Source organism: Scyliorhinus canicula, chromosome 20 (genome assembly GCF_902713615.1).
Source record: "Scyliorhinus canicula chromosome 20, sScyCan1.1, whole genome shotgun sequence".
Taxonomy (NCBI): Eukaryota; Metazoa; Chordata; class Chondrichthyes; order Carcharhiniformes; family Scyliorhinidae; genus Scyliorhinus; species Scyliorhinus canicula.
The window spans coordinates 53,326,159-53,351,262 of record NC_052165.1 but is presented as its reverse complement, the minus strand read 5'-3'; the positions used below and the strand labels follow the sequence as shown (position 1 = coordinate 53,351,262).

General features: G+C 45.0%; 1 protein-coding gene across 4 annotated transcripts in view; it reads right to left on the bottom strand.

The window, feature by feature from the left end:
• cacna2d4a (calcium channel, voltage-dependent, alpha 2/delta subunit 4a) overlaps nt 1–25,104 on the bottom strand; it is a 591,407-nt gene that overhangs the window by 337,279 nt on the left and 229,024 nt on the right. For 3 of the 4 annotated variants that reach the window (XM_038781413.1, XM_038781415.1, XM_038781416.1), the window contains 7 exons: nt 24,615–24,660; nt 21,016–21,113; nt 17,172–17,265; nt 16,304–16,399; nt 4,216–4,343; nt 938–1,018; nt 211–222 (listed from right to left, as the gene is read on the bottom strand). In XM_038781413.1, coding sequence (XP_038637341.1) covers nt 211–222; nt 938–1,018; nt 4,216–4,343; nt 16,304–16,399; nt 17,172–17,265; nt 21,016–21,113; nt 24,615–24,660 — 555 coding nt within the window. The remainder of the gene's footprint in view (nt 1–210; nt 223–937; nt 1,019–4,215; nt 4,344–16,303; nt 16,400–17,171; nt 17,266–21,015; nt 21,114–24,614; nt 24,661–25,104) is intronic. The other variant, XM_038781414.1, reaches the window with a different exon arrangement.

The following is a 25,104-nucleotide window of genomic DNA, read 5'->3' as shown; positions in this document are numbered from 1 at the left end:
CTGTTCTTTTGCTCATTTTCTTAGCAATTAAACAGACTAATATTCTGCTGATGCTATTCTGAGACCTTAGGCATTATTAACTATTGTTGTCCCTTACTGCTCTACTTACTTTAAGTTTAAATAGTCAAGTCTGCGGATGGTATTTAATCTCATCTAAGATGCCAACAGTGTTCATATTGAGGTATTTTTGGCTTTTATATCTTCACTTACCCAATGTCAGTTCTGTAGTGTGAAAGTGGAAATGATGAAAAATTAGTACAGGTTACCAAGAAGTATTTTTTTTTCTTTTGAAAAAAACTAGTTAGACATGTTGTTTGGTTTGATTTGAAAAATTGGGCATAAATTGAGCAAACCACACAGGCTTTGGTGTCCAATGTATAATCAAAAAACTAGACCACCCGCAGCTCACTGAGACAAATCAGCTGGATGGCAATCCTATATAAAAAAAATCTGACTGGTTAACTTTCCAAATATGTCATTATAACAGCCTCTGGGCAAATCATTCGGCTCACCCCTAAAATTTGAAGTAAACACACCCAATGATCAATTAATTAATTTAATAACTTCACACTTTTTTAGATTAGTCCACATAGATCACAGAAGCCAGAAAGGATTGCCAGCTTCAATGACACTGCAAACTTAGAAATGCAACTTCACCTCAAAATGTTCTGTGTTAAGGCAAAATACAGTCTTACTAATTCACACATCCAAATTGGTGAAATTTAGATGGAAGAGAAGGAAACAATTTCATGAAGTCCTGCTTTTATAATTAGTCTATTAATTTTGATGATTCATCTTGTACATTCCAATGACAGGCTATATATTATTGTGAGAGATGGGACTGGGTAAATTTAGTGATTCTGTACAAGAGTAAAACTTCAAAGATTTTGCATTGTAAAGTCAAATTTAATTACAGCTTTAGTCCAAGGCTTCCTACCTGCTGCGATGGCCATCTTTTTGTTCACAGTAACACTGACTGCCGTACTTGCTGTTACAGTTTTACTCCTGCTCTTCTTTCCTGAAAGAACCCATGTTATGAAACAAAACACTCACCAAAAATATGACCTTTAAATGATACATACAATTAGATTGCATATGCAGAACAGGAACAGGTCATTCAGCGCAACAAGTTTATGCCAGTTTCCTTTCACGCCATCTATCTCATCCCAACTTTACAGAATATCTTTCCATTCACTTTCTGTCATATCGACTTATCAAAGCATGCAAATTCAAGCAAAAATCGGAAAACGGGATTCTCGCCGGTCAGACCTTTTCCCGATTTTTCCCGTCCTTCGCAGGTGACATAATGTCGCTCCCACCCTTTCAAATGTATTCAAATAAAAAATGTAATGTATTTAATGGGCTTGCCCACCATATGTTCCCCCCAGATGGGGAATTCACGCCGGCCAGGATTACAACAGTTACAGCAAAACAGGATGTAGGTGAGTAGGTGAGGGAAATGGCTGGGGGGGAAGAAGGTAAGTACAGCCCCTGGGGGAGAGGAACATTCCCGTGGTGGTGGTACTGACCCCATGTACCCTGGCATTGCCCAGTGGCAGCAGCAACATGGCAGTGCCAGGGTGACATTGCCAAGGGACTGTGTCAGGGCAGGCCCCCTGGGGACCTCCTTGGTGGGGGTTCCATTTATTCGTCTGGGGGGGGGGGGGCGGAATTGCCCCAGTGTGTCTGTGGGGAGGGTTGTCCCGGTGCTTGTGTAGCGGGGGGTGGGCATGGGTGCTTGCCCCGGTACTTGTGTGAGGTAGGTTGCTCCAGTGCTTGTGGGATGGGATTGCTTGTGGGGGAGGGTGGGGTGTGGTGGCTGCCCCTTTGCTTGTTGGGGGGTTCCCTGTGTCCATGGGGGTCTGGAGAGGAGTTTCTTTAAAATGTGTATTGGGGCATCGTCTGCTCTATCAGATCCCATTCCACCAGTGTGATGGTAGGCACCACACCCCCAGATTGTCTGCGCGCAATGTACCAGAGAATCTGGAGAGAAATGGTATTGTCCAAGAGGGACTTCCAACACATGTTTACATAAGTAGATTTGAATGAGTTGTGATTCAAAGGGAAATGTATACAGATGTAAAAGGAAAGTGTCAGCAGTTAAAGCAAGGACAAGATAAGTTTACTTTTCTTTTAAATCCTAAGAGGTGGAGTACAGAAATTAATTTAGTCAGTTCTGGGAGAGTGCATTTCTAAAGAGACCTGGTGTGACAATAGAAAGATCAAAGGGAAAGAATGTATTTAAGGAGATACTGAAACCTATGGGGGCGAGGGGTATAGCTGTTTTAGATCTTAGTAGACAGTAGGAATAGTCGGTCAACTCCCAGCAGGCAGTGTGAACAAAACCAGGCCTCAATAACCAGCTGCAGGTAACCTCAGAGGAAATCCCAGATTTGAGGTACTAGCTTTTAGATAGTCAAACCAAGGCCTCATCTGTCTTCTGAGATGTATGTAAAATATCCCAGGGTACAATTTCTAAAATTCACTCTAATAAAGGTGTCTATCTTTATTATAATAAAGTAATCAAATATTAGAAGGGGGATTGGAGGAGGAAATAGCTAGGCAACAAGGTAAGTAACAATCATGGGTGATTTTAACTGCCTTGAAATAGGTATGAAGAAGCAATGAAAATGAAAACAGAATTAAGTTTTTATATTGTATCACAGAACCCACTCTTTTTGACTCCGATATTCAAGATTTTATCTCAGGCTATCTTCTTTAGCTCTGCCCCATTTGTCCACAATTTGCACTTTTTCCATCTATTACCTTTGGCCAATTTATGCCACCTTGAATCCTAATCTTGAACCCTATTTTGTTGTGATCACAGCGACTAAAATCCTATCTTATTTTACATTTCCAATCTATTCTAGTTTATTACCAGTTACAAGATCAAACAGCACTATTTTCTTGATAGATCTGAGTGAGGAAGGGTCGGCCACGTTTTGAAGCTGAGGCCGCACTAGATTCCTCATTCACATGGTCGGTCAGGTGCAGCTGGCCCTGGTCAATGGCCCAACTTTCCCTCCTCCTGAGTTCGTCTTCACTGGAGGATCCACCTCCATCGTGAATAATTCCCATAGTCCAAGTCTCACGAGGAGCGTTACCTTCCAAGGCTCAACTGTGTCTGATGGCCACCCAAAGAAACCCCAGCTTCTAACACTCACCCTTGTGATGTTAGTTCAATGGAAAGTCTCCAAAATAACAATGCCCCACAATCCAATATCTTGCTGGAACTGCATAAAATTCTCGTTAGGCCACAGCTGGAATTTTGTGTTATGACCTGGTCACCACAGCACAGGACAGACATAAATGCTCTGGAGAGAGTACTGAGGGGATTTACAAGAATGTTGCCAGGCTTGAAAATGTGCAGCTATGAGGAGAGATTAGATAGGCTGGTGCTGTTTTCCCGAGAAAAGAGAAGACTGAGGGGTGATTGAATGTAGGTGTACAAAATTATGAGGGGCCAAGGCAGGGTAGACAGGAAAGACTTGTTTCCCCTAGCTGAGGGGCCGATTATCAGAGGATAGAGGTTATATGTGATTGGTAGAAGGATTTGAGAGCACATGAAGCAAAACTTTTTCCCCCAGACGGTGGTGGGCATGTGGAATTCATGGCCTGAATTGGTGGTTCAGGCTGAAATACTCAACTTATTTAAAAGATCTGGACCTGAAGTGCAACCTGCAAGGCTGCAGACCAGGTGCCGGAAACTGGGATTAAAACGAGTGGCTTGTTTGTTATTTTTTTTCCTTTACCGGTCGGCACAGTCACAGCAGGCCGAAAAGCCTCTTTGTGTGCGGTAACTCCTGGTTCTATCGATAAGGACAGTTGTTGCTGTATTAACTGCTGCCTCCAACCTCTCTCAGATTAAGACACACTGTGCTGCCCATACTCACCTGGCAGGTTTTCCACCTGCCCGCTCAGCCCTGCATGTACAGCAAATTGTTGAAGATCACTCAAATTTCAGCTGTATTGGACATTTAATTACTTCAACAAACCAAAAGAATATTATTTTCCAAAAGATGTGTGTGCTCCTGACTTGGGGGAAGGGTATTACATTTTGTCCTAACACATTGCAATTAAATACACAGATATATAGAGGCGCACATAAATTAAGTAATAGACACTGGCATGTGAAGACACATATATGAACAACCCACCAGATGCACCTACATATAGAGCAGAATTGGAGCAACAATGCCTCACAAGAATACTCACCCATGTCTTCCTCAAAGGGTATGTAGTATACAAAATGTCCAGCTGGGTGCTCAGCAGCTCGCCGGTACCAGAGTGGGAAATTATCCATTGTAAAAATACTATGCTTATCCTGAGTCGTGAAGAACTTCCTGTAAAAGAACAAAAATGGCCAGAGATTATCTAGACAACAGCCCAAATTTTAATTCAGGCCATGAGTGCAGGGCCTGGGGATCATTAAGGTTTAAAAATGTATTCCCATTCTAAGTTGGTGGAAATATCTAGTTTGTTCATGAGCAAGAATGGGATTTTGCACAGCAGGAGACCAAGGGAACAATCTCTGGCATAGGGTAATGGACGATGGAGGATGGAGTTCATCATTGTCAGAGGAAGAAAAAGGAAGGCCAGAGCAGTGGAGATTCCTTTCCTACTGCTATATCTCTTTGCACACAGTAAACCAAAAATATAAAAGAAATGTAATCTACGTTCCCCTTTTTGGATTATGATTCCATCTCTGCAAGGTCTCTTTCGCAGGCCGAAAACTGTACACTGCTGCCACAATTGGCAATTCAAATTGAATCAGGATCTAAATGACATACCCTACAGCATGGCTCAATACATGTAGTACTCTCACTTCTGAGGTTTAAATCCCACTCCAAGCCTTAAAAAAGACTGACATTCCAGTACAGTCCTGAGGGAGTGCTGTAGTCTCTGAGGTGCCATCTTTCGGATGAGACGGTAAATCGACTGGGCTGGTTATTCTCACTGGGGTTCACACCATTCCAAAAACAAAACTATACACCCTCACAAAACGGTGTTTCAAGTTGTGATACCCTTACAGATACCGGGTGGGATTCTCCGGTCCCCTAGCCGCGTGTTTCTCGACCACGCGGCATTTATTTGTGGCGGGATTCTATCCTCCCGCCGCTTGTCAATGGGATTTCTCATTGAAACCATCCACACCGCCGCAAAACCTGATGGCAGGGGTGGCTCTGCCAATGGGAAAAGTGAATCCAGAAGGAGAATTCCGGCTACCATCAGCATGGTTTGTGACAATTGCCCAATGTTCAGCACCATTCGCAACTCCTCAGATACTGATGCAGTCTATGTCCAAATTCAGCAAGACCTGGAAAATATTCAGGCTTGGGCTGGCAAGTGGCAAGTAACATTCGTGCCATACAAGTGCCAGGAGTTGTGACACCCAGGGCTAGTACATGTCAATTCCAGTCCACCATTGACCTGGAGTCACAACACAATTGATTTAACAAATACCCATGTCTTTGGCCATTGGCTGCACAATATTTACAGTCACCAGGTTTGTAAATTTAAACACAATTACTTTTAATTTATAACAAGAACTATAATGAAATATGCAGCAAAATACAATTTATTAACTATTGTCTGATTCCTAATCCCACATTTGACCTTGCCCCCACCCTCTATCCACACACATATACAAGACAGAAAAACACAGAGGAGATGAGAGGGGTGTTAAAAAAAAATGTAAAAGTAAAAGATAACAGTCTTTGTTTCAGATGGTTGTTTCTAGCACAATGCCCTTTAAACTAGGCTTTCAGGTCGAGATTTCTGCTTTCCATTCTGTCATAGTTTTCACTGTAGATTCATTCAGGTCTCTGCACTTTCAGAAATACAGCAGCTTACAGCATTTCTGGAGAAAACACAAGGGGGAGTAGATCCTTTTCTGTGTGTGTCCAGGTCTCAACTCTGCTTTCCTTAAATCTCTGGAAATCATCCCACTCGGGCAAGATCCAATCACCACCTGTTACTGGGCAGAATACAGCATTTTTGCCAATTCATTGGCCACTAGCCAACCAATCGAACCAAGTCCCACCCTTCTCTCAGGTGCTGAAAAGTCTATCCAAAGCTAACAGGGTGTTCTCTGCTGTAACTTTCAAGTTCCTCATTTCCCCTGCTCGACTTAAGATATATGTCCATTAAGCATCCATGGATCAAAATGATAACAGCAAAAATAAATAAAGGGGAAAAAGGGAATCAACAAGTAGGCTCTTGGACAGACAATGACCATCTCCAACAAGAGAGGATCTAACCACCATTTCTTGACATTCAATGGCATTACCTTTGTTTAATCCCCCACAATCAACATTCTGTGGGTCACCATTGATCAAAAATACTGCGGTTACCAGAATAGGTCAAACATTAGGAATCCTGCAGTGAGTAACTCACCCCCTTACTCCCCAAAGCCTGTCCATCATCTACAACGCACAAGTCAGGGTTGTAATGGAATACTCTCAACTTACTGGGATGAGTACAGCTCCAACAATACTCAAGACGTTCCATCGAGGACAAGGCAGCCCATTTGATATTTACCCCTTCCACAAACATTGAATCCTTCCACCAATGCCGAACAGTGGCAACCATGTGAACCATCTACAAGATACACTGCAGGAACTCACCAAGGTTCCTTCAGCAGTACCTTCCAATCCCACAATTACTACCAATTAGAAGGACAAGAGCAGCAGATACCTGGGAACTCCACCACCTGAAGGTTCCCCTCCAAGTCACTCACCATCCTGACTAGGAAATATATCGCCAATCTTTCACTGTCGCTGGGTCAAAATCCTAGAATTCTCTCCCCAACAGCACTGTGGGTTTGCCTATGCCTCAGAGACTGCAGTAGTTCAAGAAGGCAGCTCACCACCATCTTCTGAAGGGCAACTGGGGATGGGCAATGAATGCTGACCTAACCAATGACACCTACATCCTGTGAATTAATTTTTAAAAATCTCACGTAGTCTTGCTACTCCCATACTATTGATCAGTGTTAATGCAATCACTGCCTTATAGCATTCTCCAGCATCTCACTTCCACAACCCACGCTACCTCCTTTTGTATCTGTCCCTGGAAAAAAACAAATTCACTTACACCTAGACTTCCAAAATCTCAACTACCCATCCTCAAGCCCTCTGCTCATCAAAATATTTCTGCAGCTACTTATTTATTCAAATTCACCACGACTTTTGATGTTCCTGTCCCCAGTAATTCCATTACTTTCTCTCACGTTGTCTGTTCCCTGACGTTCAACGGAGGCAGATTTTAATGGATATGGTGGACACCCACCACCAATCTGGCTGGACCATTGAAAACATGATCAGATCTTGTGCTCAGCTGCTAAAACTACTCACTACTCCAGAACCATCCTGGAACACAAAGGTGACACCTATCTTCTTTCTTCTGCAACAAACTATTTTCTTAAACCCCTGTGTCCTCCAGCCTCATCTCCAACAACAAGTTCAAGGAGCTTGTGGATTTCTTTGAGCCAATTAGCTGCCTCTGTCACATTCCCCACCGTCTCCAGCCCACCTGATCCAGCTACCTTTATTGCTCTGAACAGTATTTTTTCTAGTTTCTCTCCTATCTTGTCTCATGCCCTGTCTGAATTCATCTTGTCCATGAGGGCCATCTTCTGTTCACACTAAATTGCTAATCACTCAACTTCCCCTCCTGGCCCGAATGCCAGTCGATGTTGTAAATAGTTCTCTCTCTTCAAGTATTGTCCCTTTCTCCTTTAAATCTGCCATCACCACCCCTCTCTAATAAAAATAATTGACCCATCCTTGCAGAGCACCATTTCATCTCCACCTTCCCTTTCCTCTCTAAAGTTCTTGGAAGTGTTGATGCCTCAGAAATCTGTTCCCATTTTTCCTAGAACTTCATGTTTGAATCTCTACAATCAGGTTTTCTTCCGACCACAGTATCGAAATGGCTATTATCAAAGTCATGAATGACATCCTATGCGATTGTGACAAGGAAAATTTCCCTTCCATGTTCTCCTCTACCAGTCTGCAGCCTTCAACATGGTTGATCACACCATCCTCCTTCAACGGCTCTCCATTGTTGTTCAGGTGGGTTGGATTGCCCTCATTTGGTTCTATTCTTATCTAATCATAGCCAAAGAATCACTTGAAATGGCTCCTTGTCCTGTTCTTCTACCATTACCTCGGGTAACCCCCAAGGATCTACCGTGGCTCCGTCTTAGTTCTCACACACATGCTGCCCCTTGGTGACATTATCTGAAGGCGCAGAATTAGTTTTCACAGCATTGTTTGCTAATAACACCTAGCTCCACCTCACCACCGCCTCTCTCGATTTCTCCACTTATCTTAAATTATCCGACATCTAGTACTGGATGAGCAGAAATTTCCTCCTGTTAAATATTGGGAAGATAAAGCTATTGTTTTCAGTCCTTGTGTTTGAAATTTATAATTAAAATAGAGAGGAAAAAGATCTATTTATATATGGAGCTGTGGCCACCTTTAAGAGGCTGATTACAAAGAATAGAGATATAATTGAACTGGAATTATCAATCCAAGGTATGCAAGGAGAATGTTCTATTTGTTGCATAACCTGTAATTCGTGTGTATATATATATATGCCAGGTGAGAGGTGAAGAGAGGGAATATATTCAAATTTATGTGACAGGATGAGAAAATACGTACAAGGGAATATTGCGATAAAGGTCCGTCTATCCTGGTCTCTGTGTGCTTCTTATACAATGACTTTTGTGATTTTCATTTCATTTCATTTCTTTTGGTTTCTACACAGAATCTTGACAGTCAATTTTCAGAAATAGCCATATTGCATATTGCAGTCACAAGACATGTACATCAATGTATATTTTTACATCCCTGTTTAGATTGAAACACTGAGCTTCCATGATTCCTCAGGAAAAATTCAACACCCACTGAAATGATTGGTATTTTTTGAGGATTCTGAGTTTCTATCATTTTTCCTGCAGGTGGAGCCATTGCAATAATATAAATATGCAATTGGAGTGGAGTTTCAGAATATTTGCCATTGTACGTTAACCTAGTCATACACACAGATATATGCCGAGTGAGGATTTGGATTAATTTCATGTTATTAAGATTTTTTCTTTCCTTTTACTTATAAATGGCTTGTGGGTTTATATGGTAGCGAGAAATAATTAAAGGGTTAGAGTTCTTCATTCCCAAGATGATTTAGGGTTTAATGTGTCAGGGTATAATTTAGCTGACTGCACTGTTTAGCTTTTATTGAGGTGCAGGATGCGTAATTCATGCCTGTTAACTATTTTTGTCGCCACATTGTGAAATGAGAGAGCCAAGACAGTTTTAAGATAAGGAATCAAGACAATGAGCTCAAATGATTAGTTACATACCTAAAAAATAAATAGATTGACCGCCTTGAAGTTTGTGGAAACCCTCTCTGGGATTCTTGCTCACAATAACATTTGTCATGCAATAATGAATGAGCAAGGACAGTGTGCTTGCAAAGAACCTATAAAGATCCTGAGCCTTCCTTCAGAATCTGCAGAGTCAGGATTAAAAGGATTAATGAAAGGTGATGGGGGTATTATCATTTATTTGCCTGCATGTCTATTACTTAGAGACATTGCATGCATCAAACAATTGGTTGAAAGCAAAAAAAATTGGAACTTTCTTGCAATATTCATATATTTCTCTTTTTTTGGATAACATATCCATTTTAGATTTCACAAGCAGGAAATAATTCCTGCAGTCATTTGATTCTGGAGCTTTTCATATCCATTCTCCAGAAACATGCTATTACTAAGTACATAAGAAATAGGAACTGAAGTAGGTCATGAGGTACCTCGAGTTTATTCCACCATTCGATAAGATCATGGCTGATCTTTGGCCCCAACTCTGTTTCCCCGCTCCATCCCCTAGCCCTTGAATATGAAAATGTATCAATCTCAGCCTTGAATATACCCAGTGACTTAAGCATCCATAGTCCTCGTGGATAGAGAATTCAAAAGATTCACAGCCTTCTGAGTCCTAAGGGTTGGAACTGGTCTGGCCAATTTAAAGCATTAAAAACATGTTCTCCATTTATCACTAAAGTCTAGTTATAATGTGATATTTCAGCAAAATATCTGGCGTGAATAAATATAGCTGTATACAAGGGCAGCATGGTAACATAGTGGTTAGCACAATTGCTTCACAGCTCAAGGATCCCAGGTTCGATTCCCGGCTTCGGTCACTGTCTGTGCGGAGTCTGCACGTTCTCCCCGTGACCGCGTGGGTTTTCTCCGGGTGCTCCAGTTTCATCCCACTGTCCAAAGATGTGCAGGTTAGATGGATTGGCAATGCTAAATTGCCCTGAGTGTCCAAAAAGGTTGGGTTGGGTTACTGGGTTACGGGGATAGGGTGGAGGTGTGGGCTTAGGTAGGGTGCTTTTTCCAAGGGCTGGTGCAGGCGTGATGGGCCGAATGGACTCCTTCTGCGCTGTAAATTCTATGAACACATATCCGAATCCAGCACTGGAGACAAAAGTCACAGCAGCTCAGGGTTAATCCTTGATTGTTATCTCAACTCATTTGGCACGAACCACTGTTAGAGACCATGAAGAAATCTCTGGATTGGACGAGCTGTGGGAGAACCTCCGTGGCTGGAAATGAGCAGATGGCGGGTGTTCGCGCACCTCAGGAGCTTGAAAGCGGGGATTGTCTTTTTGCAGGAGACACACTTCTGTGTGAAGGACCAGGTAGGGTTAAGGAAGGGGTGGGTCGGGCAGGTTTTTCGCTCGGGGTTTGATTTGAAATCGAGGGGTGTGCCAATTTTAATGAGCAAAAAATTGGGATACGTGAGTACGAAGGAGGTAAGGGATCCACGTGGGAGATATGTGATTGTGAGTGGGGTATTGGAAGGGGCACCGGTAGGGTTGCTAAATGTGTGTGCCCCAAATTGGGATGATGTGGGTTTTATGAGGGGGTTGTTGGCAGCAATCCCGGGTTTGGCCACGTACCAGTTGATCATGGGAGGAGATTTTAACTGTATCCTGGAGCCGAGGGTGGATAGATCGAACCCCATGTCGATGGGTAGGGTACGAATGGCAAGGGGGCTGGGGGGGTTTATGGAGAGGATGGGTATGGTGGATCCATGGCACTTTCAGAACGCAGGAGGAAGGGAGTATTCTGTCTTTTCACATGTCTATAAGGTGTATTCGAGGTTTGAATACTTTGTAGTGAGTTGGGAGATTTTGGTTGGGGTGCAGGGGCAGTGTATGCGGGGATAGTTATCTCGGAGCAGGGATAGCTATCTGGGACCATGCACCCCACTGGCTGGATATTCGGTTTAGTACGAGATGAGAGCAGAGGCCAGGGTGGAGGTTTGACTCAGGGTTGTTGGGCCGAGATTTGTAGCATGGGTGCGGTTGCTGTATGTGGCGCCAAGAGCGAGGGCGAGGACGAATTATATGAGCTCACGAAGCTTTGACTTACACAGGGGTACGAGGCAGGGGTGCCCGCTGTCGCCGCTGCCATAGAGCCGTTGGCGATGGCTCTCAGGGGGTCGGCAGAGTGGCAGGGGATAATGAGGGGACAGAGGGAGCATCGGGTGTCGCTCTATGCCGATGACCTCTTGCTGTATTTTTCGGATCCGTTAGAGAGTAAGGGAAGGATTATGGGCCTGTTGGGGAGGTTTGGAGAGTTCTCGGGTACAAGCTGAATGTAGGGAAAAGCGAGGTATTCCCGGTGAATGAGCTGGCACAGCAGGCTAATTTATGGGGAATGCCATTTACGGTAGTGAGGGATAGGTTTAGATACTTGGGGATTCAGGTAGCGAGGGAATTGACGGGGCTCCATAAGTGGAACTTAACGAAGTTGGTGGTGGAGGCCAGGGAGGATCTTAAGAGTGGGGATACATTACACTTAACATTGGTGGAGAGGGTCCAAGTGGTGAAAATGAATATTCTGCCGAGGTTCTAGTTTATCTTTCAGGCTCTCCCAATCTTTATACCAAAGGCCTTTTTTCGGAAAGTGGACACAATCATCTCTGACTTTGTATGGACGGGGAAGGTGCCGAGGGTGGGGAGGACCCTGCTGCAGAGGCAGAGGCAACAGGGGGGTTGGAGCTGCCAAACTTGCTTCATTATTATTGGGTGGTGAATGTGGACAAGGTGCGGCGGTGGTGGGAAGGAGAAGGGGTAGAGTGGGTTAGGATGGAGGAGGAATCTTGTAAGGGGTCTAGTTTGAGGGATATGGTGACGGCAGCATTGCCAATGGCTCCGAGTAGGTATTCAGGGAGCCGGGTAGTGCAGTCCACGGTGAAGATATGGAATCAGATGAGGAGGCATTTTAGGGTGCAAGGGATATCGGTGCTAACGCTGCTGTGCGAGAATCATGGGTTTAAGCCGGGGGGGGGGGGGATGGATAGAGTATACAGGAGGTGGAGGGAAGTGGGTCTGGGCAAGGTGAGGGATTTGTATTTGGAGGAAGGGTTCGCCAGTCTGGAGGAGTTCAGGGAGAGGGTAGAGCTGCCGAGGGGTAGTGAGTTCAGGTATCTATAGGTTAGGAACTTTGCACGAAAGGTCTGGAAGGGGTTTCCTAGATTGCCGGAATACACCCTGCTGGAGCGACTGCTGCTTCCGGATGTGGAAGGGGAGGGAAGAATTGGGGATATATATAAGTGGCTGGGGGAGCAGGAAGGCGAGCGGGCTGTGAAGATCAAGGAGAAATGGGAAGCGGAGTTGGGAATACAGATCAATTGGGGGATATGGAGTGAGGCACTGCAAAGGGTAAACGGGACCTCCTCTTGTGAAAGTTGCCACCCAGGTTGATAGGGTTGTGAAGAAGGCCTATGGTGTGTTGGCCTTTATTGGTAGAGGGATTGAGTTCCGGAGCCATGAGGTCATGTTGCAGCTGTACAAAACTCTGGTACGGCCGCATTTGGAGTATTGCGTACAGTTCTGGTCGCCTCATTATAGGAAGGACGTGGAAGCTTTGGAACGGGTGCAGAGGAGATTTACCAGGATGTTGCCTGGTATGGAGGGAAAATCTTATGAGGAAAGGCTGATGGACTTGAGGTTGTTCTCGTTAGAGAGAAGAAGGTTAAGAGGTGACTTAATAGAGGCATACAAAATGATCAGAGGGTTAGATAGGGTGGACAGTGAGAGCCTTCTCCCGCGGATGGAGGTGGCTAGCACGAGGGGACATAGCCTTAAATTGAGGGGTAATAGATATAGGACAGTGGTCAGAGGTAGGTTTTTTACGCAAAGAGTGGTGAGGCCGTGGAATGCCCTACCTGCAACAGTAGTGAACTCGCCAACATTGAGGGCATTTAAAAGTTTATTGGATAAGCATATGGATGATAATGACATAGTGTAGGTTAGATGGCCTTTAGTTTTTGACTTCCCATGTCGGTGCAACATCGTGGGCCGAAGGGCCTGTACTGCGCTGTATCGTTCTATGTTCTATGTTCTAAGGATGAGCCTGATACAGTTTAAGGTGGTGCAAATGGTGCGTATGACTCGGGCGAGAATGAGTGGGTTCTTTCAGGGGGTAGCAGATGAGTGTGAGAGGTGTGGGCAGGGGCCAGCGAGTCACGAATACATGATTTGGGGTTGTGAAAAATTGGGAATATTCTGGGCGGGAGTGCTCGCGGTCTTAGCCAGGATAGTGGAGGAGGAAGTGGACCTTTGGTGGCGATATTTGGGGTATCAGAGAAGCCGGAGCACATGGAGAGGAGGAAGGCCGATGTCTTGGCCTTCGCCTCTCTGATTGCACAGCAACAAATTTTGCTGGAGTGGCGGTCAGCATCGCCACCGGGGGTAACAGCATTGTCGGGTGACCTCTACGACTTCCTGCAGTTGGAGAAGATAAAGTATGAGTTAAGGGGCTCAGCAGGGGAGTTTGAGAAAAGGTGGGGGATGTTTGTGACCGTGTTTGAGGAGCTGTTCGCGCAGTGGGGTGGGGGGAGGGTGATAGGGGGGGGGGGGGGGGGGGGGTGAAAAAGGAGAAGAATCTGTACAAACTGTATAGTTGATTGTTGGGAAGAATGTTTACCGGGGTGTTTATTTGCTGTAACCTACTTTGATACAAGTTTGAATAAAATGTGCTTAAACAAAAAAGGGAAATGAGCAGGAGGCAATTGACCCAGAAATGTATAGAGTGAAAACCAATTATATTCTGTGGATGTGAACCAAGGGCAGTCAAGTATGTATCATATAAATGTTCTGCATACAGCCCATGTACACATCTGTGTAGGAACTATTCATCCTTTGCATAAAAAATGCATACCCATTAATGTAGTTGCTGCATTTGAGTATGACAAATTGATGCAAGCAGAACTTCAAACAATAATTAAATACAGCAGCCAGTAATTAAATGAATACCTCACTCTGACCTCAAAACATCGAGCAGCATCCGGGAGGAGCTCTGCAGCCAAGAATTAAATCAAGAAATGCAGACTTAACCACCCACCTTTAATACATGAAGGCAGGACCCAGCGATTGGGATAGGATAGTAATTACCTATTGGCAGCTCTGTTGCCGCCATTGTATCTGGGTGGTTCATCCATGGACCATGGAGTGCCCAGAAAGGAGTCTCCACGCACCTGAGCTGGCTGGGAGACCATCTGGTTTCACTGGCCTTCACACGCTGCACATTGCCCCCCCCCCCTGCCTGCCCCCCCCCCCCTGCCCACCCCCCCCCCCCCGCCTCCCCCCCCCCCCCCAAACCCCCTCCCACCCCAAACCCCCTCCCACCCCCCCACCCCTTCTCCCTAGCTCATGCTCATCTCTCAGAAGATTCTGACCATTAAATTTGGTTCTCCTGCCACAAAAGCTGGCCTAATCTGCTGGGCATTTACAGACATTTTTATTTGTACTTGGATTTTCCAGCATCTACGGTATTTTGCTTCTGAGTTAATTAATCCGGCTGCTTTCCATGACCAGTATCACAGTCCATCCACTGTCTTGCAAAATCACCGGGCTTGATTTATAGCAAGGTGATAACTGGAAGGAAGTGTCCTAAGAAGGGAAGTGTGGAACTACTGACCACTGCTGCCATTGTGGCATCATATCTTTAGCCTATTGTTGGACTGTTGGAGCTGCCCTGAGTTCAATTCGGATCCCTTGACATACATGGGATTTGAATTTGTTTCTGGACTCAACCAGTATTAGCTGGTGACAGTGGAATAGAGGACTCAGAAGTAAGCTCTTCTTCGCCTTTGTGTGTTCAGGAGGAGTGGGAATACTCCTGATGACAGCTCGTAAAAATCCCAAGCAGCATTCTCAGATATTTGGTCAAAGAAGTGGCAGATTGCAAGACTAGGCTGTCAGCCCACCTGCAAAGGCAATATAGCAGCTCTCCCACAGAGAAGAACTATTTTTGGAAAAAGCATCATGATGCCACAGTGCAGCTGAGCATTTCATGTGTCCCTGGGCCTCAGATAGACTTGAAATGGAATAGTAAGTAAGAACAACATGAAGGGATACCAGGAGGAAATACAATGAGAAAAGGGAAAATTTGTTGAAAACATTGACGTGTACTCTTTCTACTCACCACACACACAACGCCTCGCCCACCTGACATCTCTCTCCCTCTCACTGATTCTCCAGCTCACCACCTCTCCCGCAGGTGGACTCTCTCCCGCTCAGTGTCCCTCATGCTCGTTGCCTCACCCGCAGGCCAACTCTTGCCTCTCCAATCCTCTTGCTTGTCGAGCAATGGCTCAGGAGAGGGGTAGCAAGAGGGAGGAAGTGAGCGAAAGGAGCTATGGATGGGAAAGTGTCTCCAGGTTGCTCCAAAATGGCACCAATCGAGTTATTCACACTCCGTCGGTCCTGGCATGAAACAAGCACCGAACTGCATTGTCATACCGAAGAATATAAATGGATTTCAACTCCTCAAAAATATTGCTTGTGTAGAAATTGACACCCAATTTTCTGCCTCAAAATTTGGGCTCAAAAAGTCAACTTTTACACCAGTATACACAGTGTTGAACTATGTTAACAGAGACAATTTCCTGTCTTTAGAAATTGTAATAAAAAGGTAAACGTATTCCTGAAATATCCCTTTATTATTTTGCTAGAAATAGCAAATACAGAAAAGCTTTTCCAGTTAAAACCAATCCAATAACGCCCGCAATGTAATGTTAGGTTGGCAGCGTTACTAACAGCTGCTGTGAATACTTGATTAATTGCTTTCATGCTCAGCAGAACAGCTTGACTGATCAGTTACCACATTCTTGCAAAATATATTTTGTTTAGTTTTTAGGAAATCATGAAGTCATATCTGCAATCTGAAAGGGTTGAAAGGTGAAAAAAACATATTTTAATGATCTGCACCTACTTGTTTGAGCGCTTCTCCTTCCCCACAAAGAGGCTGTTTCGCATCAGACCTGCACGAGTGCCCAGGAAAGCCATTTCAATACCATCTTCATTATTTCTGTATAAGGGTCAAATAAATAAATCTCAAATGAAGTTTTTTAAAAAATGCACTCATCCGTACATAACATCAGGATAACAAGGCTAGATAAACCTCACAGAGAATTGGTATATGCTAGATAACAAAGAGGTAATGGTTACAGTTATTAAATTAGAGTAAGCCTAATAATATTATGGATGTCTACACTGATAGGCTATCATTAGAACCTTCGAGATCCAATTACTATTTTTCACTGCTAAAAATTTTCTCTACATAATTTACACCATTTATTATTCAAGATGATTCAAGTAACTGAATAGATACTAATACCGCAGCATGCATCAGTGACTTACAGAATATTAGACACACTAACAGATCAAAAAGTAGCAACCAGTAAATCAATAGATTAATGGAGCAGTGGATAAACTTAGCAGCTGGTACGCTATGGGTGTATCTGCATCTGATGTAGCAGTTCAAGAAAGCGGCTCAATTACACCTTCTCAAGGGTAATTAAGGATGGGAACAAATGCTGGCCTTGCCAATGACACCCACATCCGGTCAAAGAATATTTAAAAAATGTAATTAATGGAAAATTGTGCAAAGTAACAAATAAATTAATTAATGGAACAGCAGTGGACCGCAACTGACTTATTTATTGAGCAGAAAAACCCCAAAACTATCCATTCTTTAAATATCTGTTAATTTTTATTCAAAGGAGAGTTGTGCCATATTCTGATCGTTAGGATATTTTAAAATATACTTTACTATTAATAGAACTTTCTGTTACACTTACTCAGAAACGTTCATGGCTATAGCTGTCCAGTAAGCTTCAATTGGAGCAGTTACGACAGCATCGAAGAGCACCTCCTGGACCAACTCCTCATCACCTTCATAGCAACGAGATATTAGGGAGTAGGTGGGATGATAGACAGATTTAGATAGAAACATGTACAGGAAAATTACTTTATGTTGACTGACAAACAAAAATACATCGAAAGTTGGGGTTGAATCTTCTGTTGTGGAATCTAAATTGGAAGTGGGAATGATTCCAGTTGGGGCAGGACAGCTGACTACATGCAATCTTGTGCTGTTCTGCTGATTACCTGTGTATCCATGCGGAGCTCACTGAATCTCATGGAGGGAGAAGGCAGGAAGTCACCATCCCCACACAATAACCTTAAGGGGTTGAAAGCCTGGGTGTCATATTTTAAGGGCACCTGGACTGTAATGTTCTTAAGACACTTGTAGGTAAAGTTACAAATGATTTATCAACATTAGCTGGGGGTAAACTATATACAAGACAACAGATGAACAACAGCAAACTCATGCACATGCAAGCTCTCTCTTTTACTTCCTCCAGCCAGTGTGAGGGGTCACCGGACTTTACATTCACTTATATACTTCTGAGGCTCCCAGAGGTCACTCTTTGAATTACAAAACAACCAGGATATCACCACACGGAAAGCCATTCACGCATTGCAGGCCAGGAACTTTAGTTCAGCTGAACTTAATGTCCCAGAGAACAAAACAACTTGTGGCCCCATGGTTCAGATAAGCCTCCTGGAAAATTCCAACCCCTCCCCCCTCCCCAGCTCATGCAGGCAAGGCAGGAGGTGCTATATTCCCAGGATGAGAGCAAGGAGGCTCTCCGATATGGTGGCAGCAGCCTGGTGAAGGTCACAGCAAAGATTAGCACCAGTGGAGCCCACCACAGAAATGCCCAGCACAAGGATATATGATCTGCTTCTCTCCACTGGGGTAAATGCACTTGCGCTCTCAGCAAATGGACACACATAAGGGTGTCAGGCAGTCTAAGTATGCGAGTGCATAGGGTAGTCAGATAGGAATTTGGGTTTCAGTAGTCACCAGCAGATGGGACATCTGCACTGCACTTTGTGCTCTCAATTGTAGTTGCTCAGGAACTTACTTCTTAATCAATTCCACAGGCATGAATGAACCTGAAATACTCATGCAACCATTGGGATGACAACCAATCTCTGCCCTTCTGCAGGGGAAGAATAGCAACAGCAAGGGTGAGCGTTCCCAGATCAGAGACGGACATTTGAATCTTCAGCCCATATGAGCAGCAAGCTTCAAAGATAGCCAGGAAAGAACGAGACAGTGCCTGCACAGAAAGCAAGATGCAACTCCACCAGGAGGCAACCAGCGAGGATGCCTCCAGTTTGCATTTGTCAGCTGCATCCACAAAATGAGGTATTGAATTAATGAAGGAGTTTGCTTAGTCAATCACTATTTTTTTATTTTCTCTATTCCAGATACCAGCAAGAAAAGGGAAAAGCCAAAAAGGGAGACCAGCCATAACCCCATCTCCAACCACCTCTCAGGAAGATGCCTCAGAAACCTTAGAGGATACACCATTTGGGGGTTCACCTTCACCACCCACCAGTGCATATACCCTCAGCTTGGTGGATTCATGTTCTAGACCGGGGTCTGGGTCACAGTCTAGTAAACAAACCACAGACACAGATCCACAGCTGGCGGAGGAAGTGATAGCCGAGGTCTTTGACACTTCAAAATGTTGCCGCCTCCTCCTAGAAGCACGGCGTGCAGACCGGAGAATATCGCCCCCCCCCCATCGACATCTATCCTCCCACACCCTGTAAGTTTCAATGAAATAACCTCTCATTCTTTGAAACTATAGAAAATGCAGGCCCAATTTCATTGATCTCTCCTTATATGACAGTCCAGGGATTAGTCTGGTGAACCTCCATTGCACTATTTCTATTGCAAATATATCCTCCCTTAGATAAGGAGACAAAAACTGTGCACAATACTCCTGCTGCAGATTCACCAATGCTCTGTTCAAATGCAACAAGACACTTTTACTCTTCTAATCAGATCCCCTTGCAATGATGGCCAACATATCATTTTCCTTCTTAATTGCTTGCTGCACCTGCACGCAAGCATTAATGACTTATGGACAAGGATACTCTGATCCTTTTTGGCATCAATACTTCCATCGTTTAAGAAATACCTTGCCTTTCTGCTTTTTTTAACCAAAGTACATAACTTCATCTTTATTCACATTATATTCTATCTGACACACTCTTGCCCATTCACTTGGCCTGTGCAGTTCCATTGAAGCCTCCTTGCATTCTTTCTGTGACTTACACCACCTTCTTAAACACACTATCCATGTCATTCTCTGCCTTGAGGATCCACTACAGTGTCTCCAGCCACTACTCAAGTTCTGAAACCCAGAGTCCAAGCCTCTGTAGCTGGTGACAATTCCTGAAGATATGTTTGTCTTAGGATGCTCATTCAGGCGAGCTATCTTGAATTTACAAACTATTTATCATAAATAGAATAATTTGTCAATTTCTCAACAACCAGTTCCTTCCCCTGTCTGAAGTAAGAACCAAATACCAGAGACTGAAGAAAGAAGAAAAAAAAGAGCATCTCCTTCCCCACTTAAGACCATAAGACAGAGGAGCAGAGTTGTGCCATTCGGCCCATTTAATCTGTTCCACCATTCGATCATAGCTGATACGTTTCGCATCCCCATTCTCCTGCCCTCTCCCCATAACCCCTGATCCCTTATTAATCAAGAACCTATCTATCTCTGCCTTAAAGACACTTAGTGATTTGGCCTCCACTGCCTTCTGTGACTGAGTTCCACAGATTCACCACCATCTGGCTGAAGAAATTCCTCCTCATTTCTGTCTTAAAAGATCATCCCTTCAGCCTGAGGTTGTGCCCTCTGGTTCTAGTTTTTCCTACAAGTGGAAACATCCTCTCCACATCCACTCTATCCAGGCCTCTCAGTATCCTGCAAGTTTCAATAAGATCCCCCCTCATCCTCCAATGAGTACAGACCCAGAGTCCTCAACCACTCCCCATTCCACAAGCTCTTCATTCCAGGGATCATTCTTGTGAACCTCCTCTGGACTCTTTCCAAGGCCAGCACACTGTTCCTTAGATACACGACCCAAAACTGTTCACAATACTCCAAATGGGGTGTGCCTTACCAGAGCCTTACACAGCCTCAGAAGTATTCCCTGCTCTTGTATTCTAGCCCTCTCGACATGAATGCTAACATTGCATTTGCCTTCTTAACTGCCAACTGAAGCTGCACATTAACCTTAAGAGAATCTGCAGCCCCCCACTGCTTTCTTCAATATTACCTGTCCCTCTAGATATCTTTGTATCATCGGCAAACTTAGCAACAGTGTGTTCAGTTCCTTCTTCCAGATCGTTAATGTATATTGTGAAAAGTTGTGGTCCCAGCACAGACCTCTGAGGCACACCACTAATCACTGGCTGCCATACTGAAAAAGATCCCTTTATCCCCACTCTCTGTCTTCTGCCAGTCAGCCAATCCTATACCCATGCCAGTATCTTACCCTTAACACCATGGGCTCTTAACATTTAACAGCCTCCTATGCGGCACCTTGTCAAAGGCCTTCTGGAAATCTAAATAAATCACGCTCACTGGTCCTCCTTTGTCTAACTTCCTTGTCACCTCCTCAAAGAACTCTAACAGATTTGTCAGACATGACCTCCATTCACTTCACCTCACCTCACTGACCTCACTCCCTCACTCACCAAACTCCCAGATGCTCAATCTGTCAAGTCGCACTCGATAAATAAATAGGTTGAAGTTTTATTGTACTCACATTCCAAATCTGGATCCTCTCCAGAAAGATAGCGAATTACAGCTGCTTTTTGAGACAGCTTGCGGTGGGCTGAATCAATGTCGGTTACACAATAAATCCTGCCAGAAGAGTTAAGCAAAGACCCCATCAGTTACAGCTACAATTTTTCACTGAAGTATGATCTTTCAAATCTGTGAGGTTCCAAAAATATACATTACAGCATCAGATAACTTCAAATATGATATCTCAGCAATAAATTGATGTAAAAATCGTAATTATATTGGAGTATTTGTTTTAAATATCGGGCAGATACCACACCACCGTTTCCTTCTGTCTATCCTTTCAAAATACCAACCACCCTTGAAAATTCAGTTCCCTCTAGTTTTGAAAACATAGGGGGCAATTCAGCGGACTTGAATTAAAGTTCGCTGAACGGCACGTTTAGCGAGGTGCTACTTGGTGCTGTAACACTGAAAAACATCCCGCTATTCAACAGCACTTTGTAATTTTTGGGGGCCTCGGGGAGAACCTCTCAACCGAGATGGCACTTAGAGGGATTTCTTGCCGGCGAAAGGAAAGGCTCCTCGCAGATCAGTACGCCATTCTGTCTGGCTGCCCCAATCTCCCCCCTCCCCCCCATTAGGTTCCCCTCCCATTTTCGACCCATCCTAACCCCCCCAAACCTTGGGGAGGCCACTGGGAATCCCGCTCAACACCCCCCACCACCACCTACCAGGCAAAGCCCCCCCCCCCCCCCCCCCCCCCCGGTACGATCACTGGCACCGCCAACCTGGCACCTAGGCACCCTGGCGCTGCCATCCTGACACCCTGGAAGTGCCCGGGCACCCTGGCAGTGCCAAGGTGCCTGGGTGCCAGAGGGCCACACTGCCTTGTTCCCAATGGCCTGGGAGAACCCCCAGGTGCCGCTATGCTTGGTCCACATGCGGCTCATTTAAATTTGCTGTCTGGATCACAGCCAGTGTGGATGAGTTCAAAATCGCGACATCTCATGGAATTCCGTTGAATCTTGCGAGTCATTTTGAGCATTGCGAACTCCTGCCAGAGTAATCTCCCTAATAAAGGGATCATTGGGGTCATCTCCCTTTTACAGGAGTTCTCGGGGGGGGGGGGGGGGGGGGGGGGAGGAGGGGAATGAGTTGAGTTGCCCTGGGGGTAGGGGGCGCACCCAGGCAATGGGGGTTGGCTGAGGGTGTGGGGGGGATGGTCAGCCGCAGGATTTCGCAAGGGTCACCCGCTCAAAATGATGGACCGATAGCAGGATTCCCTCTGGGAATTGCCCATAAATTGGCATGGCAAGGGACATGGAATTGCATCTTACTTTGCGCTCTCAGGGAGGTCATAAATCGGGTGCAATTCTCCTCTGGCAGGTAAACATAGGGCGGAATTCTCCATTCCTGAGGCTACGTGCTGGCCCCACGGAGAATCCGCAGGTGATTCACGATGGGAAAATAGGCATGAACCCCTCAGCAATTCCGGTACCAGTGAGGCGCTAGCACCGGCGCCACATGGAACACCCATGGATTGCGTGGAAAAAGGCCGCAGAATTGGCGCGTCCCGTGCCGTGCATGCGCAGGGCTGACGAGCTGCACCGGTCGGGCTGGAAAACATGGCACCAGCCGTGTGGAACCCTAACCCGTCCACCCCGACTCCACAGCCCACCCCCTGGCCACCACTCATCCCAGCCCCAGCAGCAGCCCCCTGGCGCCTGCCCCGAATCTGGCGTCGTAAGCCATTCTCCGACCATCGCCAATCCCAATTTTGGCATCGGGCTATGGAGAATCCCGCCCATAGTCTCCCAAACGGGGAATCTACTCCCACCGGAGGTGAGCTGCACATGATTTGCACTCCCAGCAGTAAGTGATTCCCAACCTGCAGCATGCGGAGATTTATGTATGGGTAGTATTTTGAGGGATTCCCTGGGGAATCCCACTGTCGGGCCACCATTTTGAGTGGGCTGGCCGATAGTGAGGTCTCGCAGCTAACCACCCCCCACATCGCAATGAAATGCTGTCCAATCATCTTCCATCATGCTTGAGTGATTTTGAAGCGGTTGACTGGAAATTGACAGCTCTTAACTCTGTTTTGAGTGGTCCAGAACCTGTGTATCAAAGCTTGATGTTTATAAATATTGTGGTTCGAGCACTTCAGAGTTACTCACCTGTGAAGGAAGTTGAATAGAGCAAAGCAGACAGCTGTGCGTGTTTGGAAGCTCTCAATCACAGCCCAGTAAGGGAAATTAATGAATGGCTTGCAGCCCAAGAATTGACATGTGGTGCTCCTGTGTCTGAGCCAGGAGTTTTATTGCCCATGTGAATGTTACAACAATAATTTATTGCACGGCCACATTCTGAACTGTCCTCTAGCTTCCAGACAGAGGTCTCTTTCCTGGGGGGATTCTAGACAGGGATCTCTTTTATTAAGTGGGTCTCTGAGGGGGACTTTATTTCGGGGATCTCTGGGAGTCTTCATATTTGGGAGGTTTCACTAGGGGGGGGTCTCCTTATTTAGGAGACGTGGCGGGCCTCCCTATTTAAGAGTCTCTGGGGGGGGTCTCTTTATTTATGGGGACTCAGGGAGTCTGCTTATTTAGGGGTTTTCGGGCGGGCTGGTGATGGGGGTTTGGCGAGTGTTGGGTTGGAAGATCTTCAATTGTGGGGCGGGGAGGATGGACCTTGGATGAGCTTTGGGGCAACTCTCTTCAGGAGTTACCCCCTTGGCCCACAGCGAGTTCCACCATGTCAGGATCATGTTTGTCCGTACCTGTAGGTATTCCCCGCTGAGGTAAAAAAAACAGCAAAGTGTTATTGCATAGCGGGGTCTTAACGCTTAACGCACCCGAAATGGGACTCTGTTTTTGAATCTCGCTCTGGTCTCACAGTTGCAGCAAAACTTCCCTACTCTCATACTCCAACCCCCTTGAAGTAAGGGCCAACGTTTCATTAGCCTTCCTGATTACCTGCTGCACCTGTGGCTGGCTTTCTGTGTTACGTGCAAAAGGGCGGCACGGTAGCACAGTGGTTATCACTGTTACTTCACAGCGCTAGGGTCATGTCAGTGCGGAGTCTGCACGTTCTCCGTGGGCTTCCTCCGGGTGCTCCAGTTTCCTCCAACAAGACCCGAAAGGTGTGCTGTTAGGTAATTTGGACATTCTGAATTCTCCCTCTGTGTACCCAAACAGGCGTCGGAGTGGGGCGACTTGTGGATTTTTCGCAGTAACTTCATTGCAATGTTAATGTAAGCCTACTTGTGACAACAATAAAAATTATTATTATTAGGTACCCCCGAGTCCCTTTGTGTTGCAGCTTTCTGCAGTTTTTCGTCATTTAAATAATACTCAGTCAACATTTAAAAACATTGATCTGGTCATTATCATATTGCAGTATGTAGGTGCTTGCTATGTGTAAATTGGTTGCTGTATTTCCTACATTACGTTAAAACATTTCAGAACATCCTGAGCTTGTGAAAGGTTCTTTGAAAATGCAAGTCTCTCTTTTCTTTTCCTACTGAGAACATGCATACCATTAACAAATAAATGATAGAACGGCAGCCTTCTTGGCTGAATTCTCAGGTCTTACAGCATATAGTCAATACCATCTTACCATTCATTTGCAATTGTCAAGTCAGGCTGGACTATGTCATGCAACCCTGAAATTTAAAATGAAAATTAATTAGTGATTCAAAAGTACTTCATGCTCATTTTGTAAAAGGACTATAAACAACTCCCAACTTTATTGGGGCAATGTTGAGAGTACGGAATCATAGTTATGTAGATGTTACAAAAGATTGCAGATAAGCGAATGGAAGGGGATGGAGCCAAGGAGATATATTTGCAGGACTCTGAAGATAATAGAGATACTCTGGCTTTGTTTGGGGAAGGTTGTGGTTTATGAAGGGAACTGAACAATACAGCTCTACCGAACCAAATGGAGTTGGAGAAAGATGTGCATTGGTTTAGCAGAGGAGAAGATCCTCTTACAACAATGATATTGTTCTGAAGTCCCTATTAACATCTCCCTCCAGTCAACTAAGCTGATCTGGGATGAGGCAACAGGCGTGTAAGGCAGAAGTCTGAGCATTCAGTTCAGATGA